Source organism: Rousettus aegyptiacus, unplaced genomic scaffold, assembly GCF_014176215.1.
Source record: "Rousettus aegyptiacus isolate mRouAeg1 unplaced genomic scaffold, mRouAeg1.p scaffold_m13_p_7, whole genome shotgun sequence".
Lineage (NCBI taxonomy): Eukaryota > Metazoa > Chordata > Mammalia > Chiroptera > Pteropodidae > Rousettus > Rousettus aegyptiacus.
The window spans coordinates 38,786,606-38,808,741 of record NW_023416310.1 but is presented as its reverse complement, the minus strand read 5'-3'; the positions used below and the strand labels follow the sequence as shown (position 1 = coordinate 38,808,741).

The following is a 22,136-nucleotide window of genomic DNA, read 5'->3' as shown; positions in this document are numbered from 1 at the left end:
TTTTTTTTTTTTACAGTTAAGCACTTCTTTTGTCCTAGAGACATTTATACATTCAAAAGAAAAGGTATGTGTTTTATTTTGTGAATTTTTATGTCATCATCAGATATCTTTTGGTTTTACTATTTTTGGCATAGAAGTCCTGTGCCTTCAGTAACTTCTTTCTTTTTCTTTTTTAGCCCACAATGCTTCAGTGGATTGAATTGTTGACCAAACAGTTTAATAATAGTCAGGCAGCTTGTGAGGTAAGGTGAATAATTTATCAAACAGTGCATCACTTAAGATTCACTTGTTTGTTTTGTTTTCTTAACTTAGATGCTATAGCAGAAATTGTATTACCTACTATAAATTATAAAGAGCCCAATGTAGATTGTTGCTAAAATTACTAGATAACTGAAGGTTATAATTTTATGTATCATATGTATTATGCTGATTAAATAATTGATTTTTAAGTTATTTAGAAATCCTTGGATTCTCCAATCCCCGTCCCCATATATTAAAAGGAAACACTATAGAAAATTCAAGACTACCAGATATTTCTTAACTACTTTTGAATATTATCAGAAATACTTAAAAATACTCCCTTGCCCCTCTGAAAAAATTCATATATCCCAGAAGATTAATTTGTCTAATTTCATTTTCTCCTGTATTGCATTATAAGAGACACATCCATAAGGATAATCTGCTCACAGATAATGATCAGTTAATCATATTACTATCTTAATATTTATCATTTTTGATTAGCTCCCATAGTGGTATAGGCCTTTCTAGAAATGCAGGTCTTATAAATTCCAAGAGGTGGTAGACAGCAGCATAGTATGCAATAGATGAAATTAGTTAAAGATTTTTTTCTTATATAGAAGGTTATCTAATTACATTTTGTAGTAATGAAAGAGAAAAATCTGATTATTGAAAATTTCAAATACAAAGGCATAATTTTTTGAAACTTTATAATGAACATTTCAAAACATGCATAAAAGTAGAGAGATATATTGAACTCTTCTGTACCTATCATCCAATTTCAACAAATAACATTTTTTATTTTCGTTTATTCCTATGCCCCCATGTCTTTTCAGCTGAAGTATCTTAAAGCAAACCCAGATACCTTATTATACATCAATATATACTCAGAATGTATCTCTAAAAGATGAGGTCTTAAAAATATGTAAATAACTTGATTCCATTCACTCCTCATAAAATTAGAAGCTATTAGAAGTAATATCCAATACCCATTTCATGTTCACTTTTCTCTAATTGTCTTAAAAAATGTTCTTTTCAGTTTGTGTGTTTAGTACTCAAACAAGGTTTACATTTTGTTCTTGTCTCATAAATCTCCTTTCATCTTTAACACTTTTTTTCCCCTCTTTGCCGCTTTTCATTTGTTCTGCAGGATTTTCCACAGGTTGACTTTGACTCATTGAATCCTTCTGGTGTTGTTTATCATGTTACTAATTCTCCTCCCACTTCTTGATTTTTTTAAAGCTGTTTCATAGATCCAGAGGGTTTATTAGGTCATAATTTCTTTTGGTTTTGTTTCTTTATAAGTTTTTCTCTTTACTTTTTGCACTAAGTTATTTGCCTTTGGAACTCTCAAAGAGTTAAAATTCTCTATAGTTGTTAATAATTGTGTGTGTGAATAAATAAGCTGTACAATTCAATAGAGTAGTTAAATATTGAATTAAGAAGTATCTTGAAATCAATGGGAAATTGTTCTTAGCTTAAAGAAGCATGTGTTTTATCAAGAGAGCATAATTTGTTCTTAAACAAAGTAAGTCATACTCAGATCATATTATTAATAGGAACAAAAGATTCTACAGTATGACATTTATGCGGACTAAGAGGAAAAGAGTATTCCATTTTATTGTGGTAAGGTCTGCAGGTTGCCATCATGCATGTTGTGCACTGTAATGTTAGTGGCACCCATGGAATTCTGTAATAAGATGTGATCCTGATTGTGACTTTAGGCATTTTAGATTTTGGATTTTCTAACAATTGAAGAATCTCTTTAATTAAGAACTTAAAAATAATTGAAACATGGACTAGAGGTAAAATCCTTATGTGAATTTTATCTCATTTAACAAGTATTGGTTGAATGTTATAATCACTCTGTTTCCTTTTAGTGGTTTTTGGACCGCATGGCTGATGATGACTGGTGGCCAATGCAGATACTAATTAAGTGCCCTAATCAAATTGTGAGACAGGTAAGAAAAAATTTATTTGAAAAAAAGTGGCTTTCAAGTTAATTATTCTAAATTTGACTGTGAATATGTTTTAACCCAGCTTTTAAAGTAGTTTGAAAAGATCGACCTCTTAGCATAAAAGTCATTTTGCTATTGTTTTCACCAGCCTCTTTTAGCAAATCGACTATCATTTAAATCATTCACATTTCCTGGTTATAGGAAGATAGCTATTACCACCTATATTCTTTATGAATTATAATGATTTTTTTTTTTCAGATCCTCAGTTATTCTAACCATGATAGGGTACTGAAATGGTTTTGAAAGTTAAGTGAATAGTATGTAATTCATTTCTGTGACAGGTTCTAATTGGGAAGTTTAGACAGAGAAAATGTAAATGTTACTTTATTTTCATTTATGGCACAAAACCAAAAATTTGATCTGAAATATGCCTCTTTACAGTTATTGTTGAGATAACTGGAAAGTGGTTTTTTTTAGTATATTCTCAAAACTGTACAGCCATAATCTAATTTGATAATACCCCAGAGAGAAGTCCTGTACGTTTTAGAAATAACTCCCCATTTTATCCTATTCCATCTCTCCAGCCCCTGGCAACCACCAGTCTACTTTGTGTTTCTATGAATTTGCCTATTCTGACCATTCCATATGAGTGGTATTCAGTATGTGGTATTTTGTGACTGACTTCTTTGATTTAACAATGTTTTCAGTATTTATCCATGTTGTACCATGTATCTGTACTTCAGTTCTTTTAATTGCCAAGTAATAGTCCATTGAACAGATATTCCAAATTTTATTTATCCATTCAGCAGTCGATGAACATTTGATATGTTTCCACTTTGGGCTATTTTGAATAATGCTGCTATGAATATTTGTATACAAAGATTTGTGTGGACATGTTTTTAACTTTTTTAATATATACCTAGCAGTGAACTTTTTAAGTTATATAGTCACTTTATTTTTAGGAACAACATTTTTTAGGAACTACCAAACTGTTTTTCATAGTTTCTGAACCAGTTTATATTCCTATCAGCAATCTATGAGGGTGCCGATTTTGCTAAATCTTCTTCAGCATTTATTACTATCTTTTTGATGTTAGCCATCCTAATAGGTATAGTACCTCATTGTGGTTTTGGTTTGAATTTTTCTAATTAATAATATTGAACATCTTTTCATGTGCTTATTAGCCATTTGTATATCTTACTTAGAGACTCTCCACTAATTAGGGTGGTTTTGTGAAGCTTTATTTTTTGTATTCTCTGTTACTGAAATTTGCCGTTTGTTGTTTTTTCCATTAGTGTAAAACTGACTCTTGTTTTTCATGCTAACTTTGCCTTATGTCTTTAGTCTGTAGTCGAGACTCCAGCAAGGCTTTAGAATGTCAAAAGATAATCTGTGGGGAAAATATAAGTGAATGGCAGAGAATTTTGAATGATGTAATTTTTCAGTATCTTTGTTACCTGATGTAAGTTGGCTCTTTGGTTGCTATATTTTTTCATGTATAGATGTTTCAGCGTTTGTGTATCCATGTGATTCAGAGACTTAGACCTGTACATGCTCATCTCTATCTACAGCCAGGAATGGAAGATGGGTAAGAAATAACTTTGAACATTTTATTTTTAAGCTTTTTGGCGATCATCCTACAACGTATTTTTAACTATCCACACTGAAATATTTAGGTTATTCTATTTAAAAATAATCTGTAATAATACTAATCAAGAAGGGAAAACTTTTTGTTTCATTTTTAATTAAGTGCATCTTCAAAATCCTCTACAAAGGACTTCAACTTTTTGTTTGGATTAATTTAGCCAGACATAATAATTGGAATCCAACTACTTATATTATTGTAATTGGTATTTATTATTACAAAGATGAAAGAGATAAATTCATGTTTTTAAAAATATTTCTTTTCCCAGAATTTCCATCTCCAGACTTCATACTCTCTCTAATGTATATTAAATTGTGTTTTCAGGTCAGATGATATGGATGCCTCAGTAGAAGATATTGGAGGTCGTTCATGTGTCACTCGATTTGTGAGAACTCTGTTACTAATTATGGAACATGGTGTAAAACCTCACAGTAAACATCTTACAGAGTATTTTGCCTTCCTTTATGAATTTGCCAAAATGGGTGAAGAAGAGGTGAGGCTATATTTTCTTTATTTCTGGGATTATGTACTTATTTTCAGTATTTAAAACTGTTGTTTTTATATTATATTTTAAGTCAGTATTTTTGTCTTTAGAGCCAGTTTTTGCTTTCATTGCAAGCCATATCTACAATGGTACATTTTTACATGGGAACCAAAGGACCTGAAAATGTAAGTCCACTTCTGTCTAAGGGATTTAGAGGCTGTGTTTACAGGTTTGTGTCATGGGAAATTATAAGCTAATAGAACCCTTTAAAGTCCCTTCTGGCCCTAATAGCAGATTATTTTAAGGGTCTACATTTGTTTGGTATTTCTAATGGATATAGCAACATAAGAAACAATCAAGTAATAAATTTCACTGATAAGGACTTGGAACAAAGCAAATAAATTTGAACAAAATGGTGACCACCTACTTTGGTGTTCTATCATTAGCATGTTGTTTTGGTGGACATTTTTGTTTGCCATATTTTTTAAGTCCTTTATTACATTTGTCAGAGTCTTCCAAAAAATATAAGCTGATCTATTCATAAAGTATTACATGAATTTCGATTTTTCTGTAATGACCACTTTGGATTGAATGCTCTATTTGCATTATCTTATTTAATCTTTTTTTGCAACCCTAAGAGGTAAGTACTTTTGTTATCTCTATTTTATAGATGAGGAATTTCAGGTATAAAGACATTAACTTGTTTTAAATCACAGTGAATTGGGCTTTGATTTTTTGATCAGACTCCTAACCTAAACTATTTAACTATGATGTCATAATGCTTTGCAGAATATGGACACTTAATGTCTGATTCTAGCCTATATGGCTGCTAGTTTAGTCCACATGCGTATCTCTTTGAAATATCTGCTATTTGGATTTTCTGAAAACTGAAAATAAGGATTCCTTAATTTGTATAACTAGCAGTTTTATTAAATAGGAAATACTGTTTTATGATACTCGTATAAATTTTGATCCCGATTTATCTTCCAAGGGGCTTGCCTCTAAGAAAAAAAGAAATTGTGAAAGGATTTATCCCTTTAGGTGTAAAGTAAATAGTCATAGTATAGAGAATCATTACTCTTTTACAGTTCTGCTTAATAGGTCTAAAATTGTCCTGAATGTGGTATAGACTTTTAAAGCTAGGGTGTTAGGCCTTTGAGTGGTTGTTTTTCATAGTACAACTCCTGCCACTATCTACCCTGCATAATTATATAAAACAATCAAGTTATATGCTCTCAAGATAATGTTAAAACTAATATTACATTAAAATTGGATTTTGTTCTACTGTAGCCTCAAGTTGAAGTGTTGTCAGAGGAAGAAGGGGAAGAAGAGGAGGAGGAAGAAGATATCCTCTCTCTGGCAGAAGAAAAGTACAGGCCAGCTGCCCTTGAAAAAATGATAGCTTTAGTTGCTCTTTTGGTTGAACAGTCTCGCTCAGAAAGGTGAAATGTTTCAACATTCAAAATGCTTAAAGCATGTTTGGTTTTATTCTTTTTACATAATTGTTTCACCACTGTTAATTCAATAGCTTTTGTTATTTAATTCCTTTTAAATAATAACACCACTATTCATCAACTTTTGTAGCATAAGTATTTTAATTCTTTGTACCAAACTCATACTTTGCCTGAGTCATGTTAGAAATACATATTGGAGAAATTATACAGTAAAATATCTAGCAAAATTATATGTGTATTCATCCTTTAACTTAGCAACTTCACTTCTAAGAATCTGTTCGCTTCTAATAAACTGCTGTTTACTTAAGCAGTGTTTGTGATAGCAAAAGACTGGAAATGTCCATCAAGAGGGAACTAGTTGGAAAACGGGATACACTCAATAGTGTACTCTAGAGTGGGGGAGAAAAAAGTGGTATGAAATATATCTGTATGTACTACCTTGGAGAAACTTTAGGATAAATACTAAGTGAAAAAAGCAAAGTGGGGGGGGGAGATTTTATATATATATATATATATATATACATATATACACACACTATATATATATATAAATATATATAATGTATATATGTAGTATGCTACTTTTTTAGAAAGGAGAGGCTTTGAGAAAGTGAGAGTGAATGTGTGTGTGTCCTATTTGTGATTTCACCTACTTGCTAAAATTTATTTGTAATTCCAAAATCATTACTCAAGGAGCTTTTATAGTTATTTGTGGACTGCAAAATGTACATGTGCAGAGCAGCAAAAAAAAAAAAAAAAAAAAAAAAAATTGAGTTGCCTATCATACACCTTCCTAGCTGAGATCTAATGTGGTGACACTCTACCTTTTTGTTTCAGTTCTCATATTGTAAATGAATGTCCTTTCCATGCTATATGCCACATTTTTGACATTTATGCTTCTTATTGGTGATTTAGCTCTTTAAAGTGGCCCCCAAGCATAGTGCTAAGTTCTGTCTTGTGTTCCTAAGCTCAAGAAGGCCATAGTGTGCCTTAGAAAATATATGTAGTAGATAAGCTTCATTCAGCTATGAGCTACATAGTGCTGTTCGCTGTGAGTTCAGTGCTAATGAATCAACAATGCGTATTAATTACACAAGGCATCTTTAAATAGAAACTCACATTAAACAAGGTAACATTTTGATTGGTTGACAAATGTTGTGACTGGGGCTCACAGGAACCTAATCCTCTATTTCCCCTATGAGCAATGATTGAGTATTCACTAATTCACTGTTTGCAGCACTTTTTAGAATATAAGTACTATAAATAACAAGAATTGACTGTATTTTTTTAAATTGAAGTCTAAGTAAAAAACAAACAAAAAAATAGTTTCCTATGGTCGGGGGCAGGAAAACAGGTTGGAGGGTAAAGGAATGAAAGCTTGACTTCTTTGAATATACATTATTTTGTTCTTTAGATTTAACTTTGTAATCATGTAAATGTTTAAGTAAATTAATAAAATGCAACCCTAACAATCAAAAGCAGGCTGAAATGAACCTAACTATATATCGAGCTGGTGGCATAGCCACTGCAGAGAAATCAAAGTAACTTTAGAACACATTAATTTAATTGTAAATTGCTAGTAGGATTTACCTACAGAATAAAAAGAATTGTAAAATTATTCTAGACTACTATCATTGATAGTATAATTGGAATTATTATTCTGAAATTTTTTTATATCACAGAATAAAGCAAATAAGTAATTGTTAATGTCATTAGAAACCAAGTTTTCCAGCGAAAGAAAAATTCAAATATAAAATAGAGTTTTTATATAACGTCTTTAAAACCGAATTTGGAAATATTGGTAGAATTTATCATGTATTTTTGTCTTAAACAAAAATATATTGCATAACTTCCATTTTCTGAAAAGGCCTAAAAAGCCCATCCAACTCAATCAGTGAGTGCCTCTGGCCTCTAGATTGTTGTCTCTAGATACCATTTCCCACTGGAAAACATCAGGGTTCCTAGGGCATATGGCCAGTTTCGTGTCTTGGACAAGAAATGAATGGGAAGTTGGGAATGTTCTGTCATTTTTGAAAGCAAAGAGGCTATCAAAGCCTAATGAAGTCATACTAAAAAGAGTCAAGAGCCAACTTAAGGAGGTTTCTACTGGTCATACATTCATTGGACAACCTGAGCATCAATAATAATAGGAATACGTATAAGTGGACTAAAACACAACACAGATGTTTAAGTCCATGAGTTCATAATGATATCTAAAAACAAAATTTTAAAAAACCATTGGAGTTATATTAGGAAACCAAATCATAATTTTGGAAACCTATTAAAGGAATTATATTAAGCATTTATGTTTACCTAAAAGAGTTATACGTCGTGGCAACCAAATGGTAAGTGAGAGGTAGTTCGTCGTCAAAGGAGGTATTTTAGCTAATAAATGAGCATGTAATACTGGAATTAGAATATCAAGATTTTTCACCCCAAATGAAATAGTGGACATAGGAAATGATCATCATTAGCTGAAAACATTACAAAAAGAAAGATATTTTTCATTATGTGCCTCCTAATGAAATCCATACCACCACCTACAAAGTTGTCTTGGCTTAAAAATTCAAACCTAGATTCAATCGAGTTTTTAAAACTACCTACCAGTTTACAGGAAATATAGGAACATAGGAACATATTATAACACCACCACAAAGGTACAATCAGCAAAATGGAAATGTGGGAAATTGTGCAGGGCAAATCACCTGCTTTCTTCAACAGATAAATTGCAAGATAAAAACAAAATCTGAGAGGAAACTAGTAGTCTAAAGGAGATTTCAAAGATAATTCAGCCAATTGCAGTGGAAGACTTTATTTGGATCCCAGTTCACACAGATTAACTAAAATAATTGCTTTAGAAACTTGGGGAAACTGTACAGTGGATACTGTATGCTCTTAAGGAATTATTGATATAGGTGTGAGTAATGGTAATGTAGTTATGTTTTTTAAATTTATCTGCTAGAGATTTAAGGATTAAATGATAAAATCTCTGTAGTTGCTTCAGAATAGTCCACACCGAATGATTAGGAGGTACAAAAGAAATAAGACTGGCCATGAATTGGTAATTCGAAGCTGAATAATGGAATATTTACACAGTTCTTTCTATTTTTGTACTATAGTTTTCTATAATAAGTTTAAAAAGAAATACACAGTAAATAATTTTACCCTGGGAAATGAAACTCTCTAGTATTTCTTATAAGTTCATTTTTTGAAGATTTCCATGTCAAAAAAACTCTGTATGGTAGATCTATCCTAGTGTTATATACCAAAAGAGTAAATTAACTAAATGGAAATAAAGTAGATTTGAGCTTCTGTGTACCAATCCTGGAATCTTGAAAAATTGTCTAAAATATGTCTGGCAAGCAGATCTAATTAGCAAGAAGTTCAAAAATCATTTTATGATGGTTATTTGGTATAGTTGTAATTGAATCAACAATTTTGATGTGTGTCATGATACAAATAACTAAAGTAGTACAGAGGAAAGAAAAACTTATTTCCACTAATATTTTCTTTCAGGCATTTGACATTATCACAGACTGACATGGCAGCATTAACAGGAGGAAAGGTAATACCTTTTCTATATTATTAGACCATTTGATAGTCTCAAAAAATAACATGACAGTTTTTAAATGAACAACTTTTGCTTTTAACAGGGATTTCCCTTCTTGTTTCAACATATTCGTGACGGCATTAATATAAGACAAACTTGTAATCTGATTTTCAGCCTATGTCGATACAATAATCGACTTGCAGAACATGTAAGTGCTAAGAAATAGTTTTAAATTTTTTTCGTTAATTTTATTTTTCTGAATCTGGCTAAACCAGATATCTTGTTAATTTTAAAAAGAATATTCTGAAAGTCTCTTCTTTCTGTTTTAGATTGTATCCATGCTTTTCACATCAATAGCTAAATTGACTCCTGAGGTATGTAGACATTTGTTAATTCATATTTTTAAAACTATTGCCAGCATTGACAGCACTTTCAAATGAACCTTTGTAATTTGTTCTTGAAAGAAATTTATTGGGAGTCATCTCCATAACATGTCAGCCTGTTTTTAAGTATGTAACTTGAATAAACTGAATTAGCTCTTTATGTCTTATCACAAATACAATTTTCTCAAATATAAGTTTACATATAAGTTCAATGTATCAGTGACGCCTACTAAGGTTTAAAGTTGTTGCTTTTAAACTTATTTAATAATTGTGCCCAAGAAAAAGTAGACCAGAGCACTGCATAGGTGGAAAGTATATGGAAAATAGAATACAAAAAGTATATGGAAAATAGTATCATACAAAAATATTTTTGTAAAATGGAAATGCTACAGTGACTTCGATAATACACATCAGATATTAATAAATTACACCACAGATATCAAAGTTGCAATAGGAAATTTTTTAATATAAAGTTTTCTATAAACATGGTTGTCTCATTAACAAAAGTTTCAAATTTTTTTCCAAATTGACATCCAGAAAAATACATGTTTTCTGTTACACTTGGCTCCGATGCAGTTGACTTTGTATCCCCAGCTGATTCTGCTGCTTTATCATAGCTCAAGTTCATATGCAGGAATATTAAGCTCTGTAAACCTAACACAGCAGATGTGATGTATAACAAAAGTTATCTGTGTTTCTTTTCTCCTGAAAGAGATGGGTGGGTTCAAATAGACCTAAATACAGAGTTTTGTATGTCTTTTACAGGCAGCCAATCCTTTCTTTAAATTGTTGACTATGCTAATGGAGTTTGCGGGCGGACCTCCAGGAATGCCTCCCTTTGCATCTTACATTCTGCAGAGGATATGGGAAGTAAGTCTCGCAGCAGATGTTTCAGGATTTACTTTTTTTAGAGTTTTGTCTAATATAGTCACTGTCATTATAAATACCAGTTTCTTTCTGCTTGAGGAATCCAAAATGGATTTAGTAAGTCACAGTTTGAAGGAAGAAAAGATGCATTAGTCATAAGGTCTGGGGGAAAAGAGAATTCTTGGCCAGTCTCCCAGATGTTGACAGACTTTTTCCTAGAGTTATAAACAGCCTTCACCCAGTCTGAGGTTCTCATTGCCCTACCCTGAGGAAAAGATTATGTAAAGTGATAGAAACCCTAGAAATACAAACCCAGGTGTTTTCAGCAGTTGATAAAATGGTAGAGGAAGCACCAGCTGCTTCCTTTCTTTCAGAGTTACTGCTGAGGTCACTAAAGTTCTCCTTAGCGAGTGTTGGAAAAGCCCACTCTCCAGACCAAGGGTTGGCAAACTTTTTCTCTAGCCAGATAGTAAATATTTTAAGCTATACTGTTTCTGTTGGAATAACACAACAGCTGTTTTTTGCATAAAACCAGACATGGACCATACATAAATGAGTGAGTATGATTGTGTTCCAACAAAAACTTAAAAATAAGCAAACCACAGAATTTGAGCCATAAGCCATAGTTTTCCAAACCCTATTCTAAATTCCGAAAATTTCATTTTCCCGTGGAAAAAAAATCTCCCTCGCAGTAGTACAGTGAGCTAGATTTTATTCTCACTTGTAACAGATTGGACAAACAATAAGAAAAGTAAAGATGAGAAATTTCAGAGCATTGAAAGCACTTTTAAATAAACTTGCAAACTTAAGACCTAAAAGTCATTGGCAGCTTTTATTGGTCCTATCTTAGAGTGCTTGATTATTGTAATTTTATTTTGTAAATTAATGACAAATTTTTCTGAACATTTACTGTTTTAAAAAAAGTAGCTTTAAAAATGGGAAAAACCTGGTCGAAACTATTTTTAGGCTCTACCTTTCAAAAAACTCCTTCGGTTTGAATGTTTAATGTGTTATACCAAAATTAAGTAAAAAAGTAACTGCTCATTCAGTCGTCCTTATATTCTGTTCTTGTCATTTTATTTATAGGTAATTGAATACAATCCTTCTCAATGTCTAGATTGGTTGGCAGTACAGACACCTCGAAATAAACTGGCACACAGCTGGGTCCTACAGAATATGGAAAACTGGGTCGAGCGGTTTCTTTTGGCTCACAATTATCCTAGAGTCAGGACTTGTAAGTCAAATATTTAGAACTTAACCATTTGTTGTTATAAGCTTTGGTTTTTTTTTGTTTTGTTTTTTAGGTGACCGCAACATGCCCATTGTCGTATAATGCAAAGGCTCTTAGAGATATTGTTCTTAAAGGCCAAAGAAATACTAGTATTTGGAAACCTGTAGCAATGTTTTACAAATATCTACAATGTTTTTGGTTTTTTAAGGATAGGAAACTATGTCCTTTCTTGGGCGACATCACCACCACTACCATGTTTGTTTCTTTGCTTAAGAGAGTGACAAAGCATGATAAGCATTAGTAAAAAGAGTAAAGGGTCAGAAAATCCTATCTTAAAAGTAATTCGAGAAGGCTAAAAGTAAAGTAGTAATAAAGACATAAAACAAGCTGAGAAAATATTCACTGAATTTGTGGGAGTTAAATGATAAACACTTCATTATACCTGGGTTATGAGAGAATAAACATCTTGAAAGACACATGACAAATACAGAATATAGATATTTCACAGAATAGAAAATTGCCTATAAACAAACATAGACTATGTTCTCTTTTAATAGTATTCAAAGAAATAAAAATCAAAGTGGTTAATATTCTAAATTTCTTTCCAATTTAATCATCAAAATAATATTTGCTAGCTGTCTACTGAAAGGGCCTCTAATCAGTGACACTCCAGTAGCAACAAGCATATAGAACACACAGATATTTTTTTCTAAATATTGTTCTACAATAAAATGAGTCACGGCTCCTTGGAGAAAATAGCTGATTTTAAGACTGCGACAGGGAATATGTAAGATGATCCTGGAACATCTTGTAAAACCAAAAGAATGGGGCCTGTCAAAAGAACATTGAACCAACCTGAAAGCGCTCCCAATGGCCAAAGCTGGAATAATTTCTATTTAAAAAAAAAAAAAATCCATAATGCTGTATTGTAACCTGAAGTATAACTATTCATGAGTCCATACTGTTATAAATAAATGATTGAATAAATAAGTGGAGAAGAGACAAATTTCCCATACAGAAGTATGTCAAATAATTTATGTGCATCCTCTTTCCAAGGAGGTGGAGTATAACTCCTTATGCCTTTTGTATGAGCTTAGTGACTTTCAAAGAGTAAAGTGTGGGGGATCCCAGAAATAACGTTTAAGTGAAGAAACTTGACAAACATCAACTCAGCCAGGTGGTTAAGTTTAACCTCATACCTGAAAATTCATGTTGATAGCATACACCCTTGATATAATGTGATGCAAAGGGCACTTGACTTATGTGGTCTTCCATCCAAAAAACCTGTAACCTGAGTCTAACCATGATAAACATGAGACAAACCCAATTTGAGGGACATTTCACAAAAATCCCTAACCTCAAAACTCTCAAGGTTGTCAAATGCAAGAGAAATCTGAGAAACTCACAGCCAAGAGGAGTTAAGGAAACATAACAACTGAATATAATAAAAAGAACATTTGAAATCTAAAGTGTAAACTTTAGTTAATACTAATGTGCCAGTGTTTGTTCTGTAGACACAACCAAGGTACCATAGTAATAATAGATATTAACAATAGGGGAAATGAGGAAGGAGTGTATGGGAACTGTCTGTGCTACCTACTCTAAAATAAAAGATTTATTTAGGCAAACACCTTTCAGTGGTGCGTGCACATGGATTGGCATTGGCACTCTGCTTATAGGCTTGTTTTTCCTGTTAATATAGGGAACCTCACAATAATTGAATATTTGTAATAGCTGACATATGCTGGTGTCATTCCTGCCCTGACTTCTGAACATAAAACAATTCAAAAACCTGAACCAAAAAAAGTTTTTTAGCCAGCTGTTACACCTAATATTCATGACAGTGCTTAGGAAACAGCATTCTCATATATTGCAGTGACATTGTAAGTTAATATTACCCTTGTGAATGGCGACTTACCAGTATGTACCAAGATATCCTTAAAATGTTTTTGTCCTTTTTAACTCAGTAATACTAGTTCAGGGATTCCAGTATAAGTAAGTCATCCAGTGTATTGGATACCCAACAGCATTATTTATAGTTGTGAAAAATTAAAAGCTGAGTGTTCAGCTAGAAAGTAAATTGTTATAATGCATCATTTTAAAATTATAATAGTGAAGGTTATAGTAACATCAACAAGTGTTTTTATATAATATAACTTGAAAAAAGGGCCCAAATATTTGAATAGGATGAATATAACTTACAATAAGAATTAGAGTGGCATGTATAGAAGAAAAACTAGAGATACTTTTAAATCCTACAAAACAATTTTAAGAAATGACAGAATGTTCAGAGTAAAAGAGAAAAATCGAGACATAATTGGTGTCTTAAAATAGTTGAAGAGTTGCCATATAGAAATGGAAGTAGATTTGTTCTGAGTTAACTGAACATTTTTTAAATCACAAATGACTTTTCTCAATTGTAGTATTAGACAAAAATTGATCAGGATGATAACTACATGCCAACTTTCTTAATTTGAAACAACAAATTGAGCCTAACTGAAAATAGATTTTCAGAGTGCTGTGATGGTGAAGAAATACATAGAAATGGAGTGTTGTGCAGAAATAAAGTTTAATTTGAAATCTGTAAAATAGATTACAATTAATTTTCGAAACACTGACTTTATTTGCTTTAGCAGTACAATGGAAATTATCCAATTATAGGTAGAATAGTGGGACACAGAATTAGTAGGTATATTGAAAAGAGTTAAACTAAGGAATTGGAGGCCTTGAGGAGGCTCTGTAATGAATGCTGTTAGGAGTGTTAGCTTATAAACCTGACAATCTAAGTTTGAATTCCAGTTGTGCCACTCGCTGTGTCGTATGAGGCTGTCTTACTGTTTCAAGTCTTGAGAGAAAGTGGGGATAAAAAAAGGAGTGCTTTTTTTTTGTGCAATGTTTGATGTTAAATAGTAAACATTCGATAAATGTTAGCAATTCTTGTTATCGTTTTACTATTATCGTCGTTGTCGTCGTTTCCCAAGGCCGAAATCTGGTCTCTGCCTCTTTATCTATGTGACCACAGTTATTGGCTTTCCAAGATTCAGATTTTTTTATATAATATCACCTACATCCAGGATGAGCATGAGGATTAAATGAGATAATATTATAAAGTACTTAGCTCAGTGCCTTGCTCATAGTAACTGCTTTTACAGATGGACTCAGCTAATGAGTCATTAATCTCTCAGATTTATAGCATACACTTAACATTTTTCAGGTTTGTTGAATGAAGGAGGGATTCTTTTTTGTGTGCAAAGTTAGCCTAGAAGAGTTAAAGATTTTCCAAAGCTAACTAACGTTCTATAATTGTCGTGTATATAATCTTTTATATTACAAAGGACTTTTAGAAGATCTTATTCTCTCTTTATAACGTAAGTACATTTTACCATTAGCAGTAAATTATTACAAAATAATTTACCATTTTTTGTAAAGAAGAAGAAAACTAAGATCTTAAAACTGAGTGAATGATTTGACCATGTCAGACAGCCTTAATGTAGGTCTTCTGGTTCTAAATGCTATGTTCTTCTTGTTGAACTATATTGTTTCCTGAGAAGAAAAGAAGTGATAAGTGGGAAATTCCTACATTTTAGGAAAGCTGTGCAAAAGAGATTGAAACCTGTTTCTGCTAACGCAGTTGTCGTTCTCATCATTCCTTGGTATCTTCCTGTGGGGCCAGTGGTAGAGCAGAAAGATAATGAAAGAAATGTTCATGTCCCTTAATTTTTATTTATTTAAATTTTTAAAGGGAAGAGTGGCTTTGTGTTTAATGACTGCTCTTCAGTCTATTTTATATCTTGTAAGGTTCTATCTGACAGTTTTGTTTTACATTTTATAGCTGCAGCTTATCTTCTGGTGTCCCTTATACCAAGCAATTCATTCCGCCAGATGTTCCGGTCAACAAGGTCTTTGCACATCCCAACCCGTGACCTTCCACTCAGTCCAGACACAACAGTAGTCCTGCATCAGGTCTACAACGTGCTCCTTGGTTTGCTCTCAAGAGCCAAACTTTATGTTGATGCTGCTGTTCATGGCACTACAAAGCTAGTGCCCTATTTTAGCTTTATGACTTATTGTTTAATTTCCAAAACTGAGAAGCTGATGTTTTCCACATATTTCATGGATTTGTGGAACCTTTTCCAGCCTAAACTTTCTGAGCCAGCAATAGCTACAAATCACAATAAACAGGCTTTGCTTTCATTTTGGTACAATGTGTGTGCTGACTGTCCAGAGAATATCCGCCTTATTGTTCAGAACCCCGTGGTAACCAAGAACATTGCCTTCAATTACATCCTTGCTGACCATGATGATCAGGATGTGGTGCTTTTTAACCGTGGGATGCTGCCTGCCTACTACGGCATTCTGAGGCTCTGCTGTGAGCAGTCTCCTGCATTCACACGACAACTGGCTTCTCACCAGAACATCCAGTGGGCCTTTAAGAATCTTACACCACATGCCAGCCAATATCCTGGAGTGAGTAAAATTGGTTACTCTCCTATCTGTATCCTCAAATTGTTTGGAAATAACTTGTTTTTCCCCTTGTGGGAAAGGGCGACAAAATATAGGAATATAGTCTAACTTTAACCATTCTTATAGGTTTAACATGTGTTTTCTTGAATGTATGTGTAAAATGCTATATGATTATAAAATTTTTAAGTATATGGATACTTAGGTTGATGTTGAAATGTTCTCTCTAATGGAACTTACCTATTTTAATTTGGTTTTGTAAATGCGTTTTTCATATGTACTTAATGAAAAAGCTTTGTGGCGCAGTTTTTGGGAAGTATTTACTATTTAGATATTTATTATCAAGATCTATATGTTATGCTAAGCTGTGAGCTAGACAATATTTTATCTTTGTTATAATATTCCCTAGTATTTTTTTCTCACACTACATTCAAATGGATAAAATTGTTAAGGGGTCTATCAGAATACAAATATATGCAGTCTAAATCCGATCCTTTTTCCTCTGCAGACTATTTGTAGGTTTCATATTAAATTTTACTCCCTCCATGTAAAGCTGTCATTCCTGAATATTTGTTTTCACTGTCTTCTCTTTCTGTTGTAAACAGAAAATTACACCAAGAGTATATAAATCTGGGAAGTGGGGTCGAAAGGAGAAGGCAGAACCCTTTTTAAAGCTGTTGTTAACCCAGAGGTCACAAACTGCTAGTATTAGAAGTTATTTGCTATATAGGAGATGGTGGGACTGGAGGCGTGAGCTTTTTTCGAGACATTCAACATCTAAGAGTTCAATCAAAAGAATACAATAAAGGGTATTTTAAGTATTGGTATCCTCTTTCCTGTCATTTAGGCATAATGTAGTGAATTGTTTAGAATTTCTCACCCTGAAAGAATAACCTAATTTCCAGTGAAGAAAGTTAGAATGCCTATAATAAAGTAAAGAAAGTGATTGTATTAAGTATCAGAAAAGGTTCAAAACCAAGTCTGTATATAATACAGAAGGAAACGAATGAGAGCGTCTGCCTGATTTAGGATCATGGTAGGCTTTATTAAGATTCAGTGGATTTATTTCACATTCACATAATATTTGATTTAGTTACTAAACATGTCCATAGTTAAATATACCTTTGAAGAGTGCTGGGCAAGTGGGAATGTGTTTATCTGTTGTTTCTTGCCCTTGACGTCAATGAAATGTAACATCTTTTATTGTGGAATTTATTAGAGATTTTAATGGCAACAATGTTTAAATCAATTTTTGCTGAGTAACAAACCAACCATCATCGGTTGAGAAAAATCATTCCAAATATTGATTGGCATGAAGGGTTTTCTCAGAAACAGTCCTAATTCAGGTATAATTGAGGACTGTAAAATTTTTGTGACAAAGTAATGATTTCTCATTTATTAAAGAAAAGGGAACAAAGGATCATTGTAGTTTGTCTCTGGGTGCACATGTGAAGTTACAAAACTTAGTACTTTGAACAGTATTAAGACTAAAAATGAACTGTATTTACTTGTAGTTTTTAATCTTCCTGAAATTTTAAGATTTCCTTTTAATGAATTATGTATTTCTTAAATAGAATTCATTGCTAATTTTATAACTTCTTGAATGGTAGTGTAATCTGATTTATTTGTATAATTTTAAGAGCTGGCTAACGAGCATACCATTCAGAAATGAGACGCAAAGATTCTAAAATATTTCAGGGTTAAAAGATCACTATATTGCTTATTTGTCCTTTTTAGGCAGTGGAAGAACTATTTAACCTGATGCAGCTTTTTATAGCTCAGAGGCCAGATATGAGAGAAGAAGAATTAGAAGATATTAAACAGTTTAAGAAAACAACTATAAGTTGTTACTTACGTTGCTTAGATGGCCGCTCCTGCTGGACTACGTTAATAAGGTAAAAATATCTGTTCTAGTGATTTTTTTGTTGTTGTTTAGTTTTTCCAGGTGAGGGTATGGGGACTATACTTTTGACACTTAATAATAATTTAAATTACTTATAACAAAATTTACAATTCTTTAAGGTTATTAGGGAAGGATTTATGCATTTAGTTACCTTGGAGGAATTTATATTTTGAAAATTAGCTACTTTTGAACAACCATAGAATCTTAGGATTGGAAAGAACCTTAAAGTACAATCTTCCACCTAAAGCTTGACTTCTCTTCTCTGAAGCAATTATCCAAACTTATACTTGGACAGTTCTGTTCCAGGGGCCTCCAGAAACAGCTTTCTCTATCTTTGGATGAGTTTCACTATTAATATGTTTCTCATTCTGTTTAGCCCAAATCTGCCTATATTTTTTAACTGTAGGAATTAGGCAAAATAACAAAACATGATCTTTCCACTTGATTCATTGTTTAGAGCGACAGAAGTTTATTGAATGGCTATAAAGGAACTGCTACAAATTACATTTGTACCCTTTAACTGTAGAAATAGAATCCAGGTTAATTTCTTAAAATGAATCTATGTATTTATTACATCTAAGACTTGGAGGTGATATCCTTTGTTAGATGCATATTTTTTGGCGGTACTTTTGTATCTTTAAAAAAATATTTTTAATTAAATTTATCAGGTTAATTGGTTAATAACATTAAATTTTAGGTGTACAACTTTATAGTATAAAATCTATATACTCTATTGTGCTCACCACATGAAGCTTAGTCTCCTTTTCGTCACCATGAATTCGACCCACGTTACCCTCTTCATCCTTCCCCTCTACCCTTATTCTCTGGTAACCACCATTCTGTCATCCTTATCTATGAGTTTATTTGTTGAACACTGTAATATCTTAAGCTTTCAACCCAAGATAAGGTTATTTCAGATTATCATCTTTAGAAAACTTTTCAATTTGAATCTTTATTAATACACAAAATGAAATTAACTAAGCTTTTGCTAGGACTCTTGAGAGGGATTTAAAAATTTTTTGACATTAATTTTGAATACATTGTTTTCCCAAGATTTACTACTTGAATTTTATTTTCAAAAAAAAGATTTGGAGCTTTCTTAATTCTTTTTCAACAAGGAAAGAAAAGATCTGATTAAAGTGAAAGGATTGCTAGTTGTACTATATAACAGCAGTTTCCAGTACCTAATACTGAAATAAGTTCTGTTAACAAGAGTAAATTATTTATAAGGCCAACATGTTTTTAATTTTTTTTACTAATGTTACTCTTTTTTCCTCAATACCCAGCTAATGAGTGCTTTGAAAATACAAGTCTATTTTTTAATTATCCAGTACTTAACATAATTTAGAAGATAAACTCATTATAAAAATAAACATTGTTTATACTGAAATTTTAAAAATATTCCCATCACATCTCTCTTTCACCATTGCGGATAATTAGGAGTTGACAAGATACTAATAGACATAACTATTCTCTAAGTTGCTTAGAGGATTTCTTATTTATATTCTCTCCTTTTATTGAGTTACTAAGAAATAGATTTAGTACTATCTATTTTATAGGTAGGAAAGTAGTTTAACAATTCTGGTCTTTTTATTAAATCACTAAGTGTTCTGTTCTGGTTCAGAGTTCTCAAACTGTACTTTAAATATTCTTCTAGTGCCTTCAGAATACTGTTAGAATCTGATGAAGACAGACTTCTTGTTGTATTTAATAGAGGGTTGATCCTGATGACTGAGGTAAATATTGTATTTTACTGTAGATTTATTTTAATTTTCTCACCAAGACTTCTTGTTTTGTGGATAGAGTTTATTGTAGACTGTTTTATAGGTATCTGGATTTTAATTATACAGATCAGTAAATGCTAATTTATATTCCAAGAATAATTAGGTTATAGTTTTTAGGGTGCTGTTTTCTTTTCCCATAGTAATTCCATACTTTCCCCCTCATTTTGTATTTAAAACAACCATCTAAATACACTGGTTTTATTCATTTCATTTATAAAGGTAGAAATAGAAGAAATTCTTATGATTTAATGAAGAACACGTAATTTCTCAAGAGCTCACTTATTTTACATAGTTACAAAATCTGAGATTAGCACCATCAGAGGAAGCCAGTGAGACTGTTATAAGTGGTAAAAAAAAAATCGAGCCATTCATTCTTCCCATAATTCTTGAAAATCCACAACTGTGAGATGATTTTAAGACCACAGAGGTGCATTATACCCTTTAGTCTGCTAGTGGGGATAAGAAGAAAGAGTACATGTCAAAGGTTTCATGAGATTAAGGGGTAGGATGTTTTTTTCCTACCTATAGTTAATAGTATGATAGAATAAGAATACAACATGTTTAAAACTACACTTTGAAAAATTTAGGCTTTCAGTAGTAAGTGGGAGAGCGTTTAGATAAATGACTTAATCGGCACAGAAGCAAGGAAGTATTGGTTGTGTTTAAGAAGTATAAAGAATTTCTGTATAACTAAAACAAAAGATATGTGAAGAGTAGTGAGAATTTCATTCAACAGGTATTCGAATGTCTACTCTGTGCCAGACATTGTGCTAGGCACTGGGGGATACATCAGTGAATAAGACAGCTTACAGATTAAATTCCTCATGAATATGTTGTTCAGATTATGTACTGCCACAGATTCTAGACTATACTATAAATTTTGATCTTTGAATTCTGAATAGTATATAGAGTATGGGGAATTGAGAGGATTAAGTAAAAGATACTCGTGGCGTAAAATGAAATAGGGAAAAACTAAGGATTTAATTAAGCTACTGTCATTAAAGGAGTTAATAGATTTAACATGTTAGTATAATTAAAGGAATTCCTGCCTTTTTTGAGCTCTTCTACTTTATTCAGAACTACTATTTTGAATATGGCTGACAGCCATGTCACCATTGTCTTTCCTTAGAAGCCCTGGAAAGTTAAAGCAGTTAGTTATCTATTCTTCTGTCATTGCCTGCTGCTTTGTGATCTCTAAGGCTTATAGTCTTAGAGCAAACAGTAACCCACCCACCCACCCCTAAAAAAAAGAAAATATGATTAAACAAACTATTCCTCCAGACTAAATAGTATAGACAAAATATCAGAGCTCTGAAGAGTGAGGACTGTTCTGTATTTAAAAAGAGCTGAATGAGGGAATTTGACTTTTGAATAGAAAGCAAATACCTTCGTTTTATGCTCATATAAATGTTCATAGTCTGAGTCTGAAAACATCTGTTTAGAAAATGAGCACTACCATTTTGTGGCCCTATAAAGTAAAAATGAAATGAGGTTTTTCATTTTTTTACATCACTTGTAGTCCTTCAACACGCTGCATATGATGTATCATGAAGCCACAGCTTGCCATGTGACTGGAGACTTAGTAGAACTTCTGTCAATATTCCTATCAGTGTTAAAATCTACACGCCCATATCTTCAGAGAAAAGGTTTGGTTGTTCCTATTTCTTATTTTTTGTTAGTTTAACTATTAAAGAGCAAAATAAGGCTTTTAAACCCTGTGCTTCAGAGAATTTGTCTTTATCTCTAGTTTATGTAGAGAAGATGGGGCTGATGATAGTTAATCATGTGGAGATGTTTATCTTGACTTCCTGATAAAAGGCTGGAATGCTCTTGTTTATTTTCTTTATGCCTACCTGAAAAATAGGCAAGCATGCTGTAAGTGTCAAGATTTAGGAGACTGGAAAACATTTCCATGCACAGTACAACAGGTAGTATTTTGTGAAGATTCTCCAAACTGGAAACTTCATAGCTTAGATCATTTTTAGTTTCAAGAGAAGTAACTATAAAACATATCTTTTGTGTCCCTGTAAGATAGTGTAAACTCTGAATTTCATAAAACTTCCTGGAAAATAGGATATATTCATCACTAAAAATATGCGTTAAGAAATCTAGCAGGTTTAACAGTAGTAGCCATCTCATGAAAACAGTCACAGCTTTCACCCAGAATGTTTATATAATT

General features: G+C 32.3%; 1 protein-coding gene across 3 annotated transcripts in view; it reads left to right on the top strand.

Annotated features, from left to right (window-relative positions):
• The window catches only part of USP34 (ubiquitin specific peptidase 34), a 208,219-nt gene that overhangs the window by 170,206 nt on the left and 15,877 nt on the right, over positions 1-22,136 (top strand). For all 3 annotated transcript variants that reach the window (XM_016129610.2, XM_016129612.2, XM_016129611.2), the window contains 16 exons: positions 17-64; positions 177-242; positions 2,118-2,198; positions 3,698-3,783; positions 4,165-4,333; positions 4,435-4,509; positions 5,615-5,766; positions 9,295-9,343; positions 9,432-9,536; positions 9,658-9,702; positions 10,477-10,581; positions 11,665-11,812; positions 15,642-16,276; positions 18,008-18,165; positions 19,831-19,909; positions 21,477-21,603. In XM_016129610.2, the coding sequence (XP_015985096.2) occupies positions 17-64; positions 177-242; positions 2,118-2,198; positions 3,698-3,783; positions 4,165-4,333; positions 4,435-4,509; positions 5,615-5,766; positions 9,295-9,343; positions 9,432-9,536; positions 9,658-9,702; positions 10,477-10,581; positions 11,665-11,812; positions 15,642-16,276; positions 18,008-18,165; positions 19,831-19,909; positions 21,477-21,603 (2,128 nt within the window). The remainder of the gene's footprint in view (positions 1-16; positions 65-176; positions 243-2,117; positions 2,199-3,697; positions 3,784-4,164; positions 4,334-4,434; positions 4,510-5,614; positions 5,767-9,294; positions 9,344-9,431; positions 9,537-9,657; positions 9,703-10,476; positions 10,582-11,664; positions 11,813-15,641; positions 16,277-18,007; positions 18,166-19,830; positions 19,910-21,476; positions 21,604-22,136) is intronic.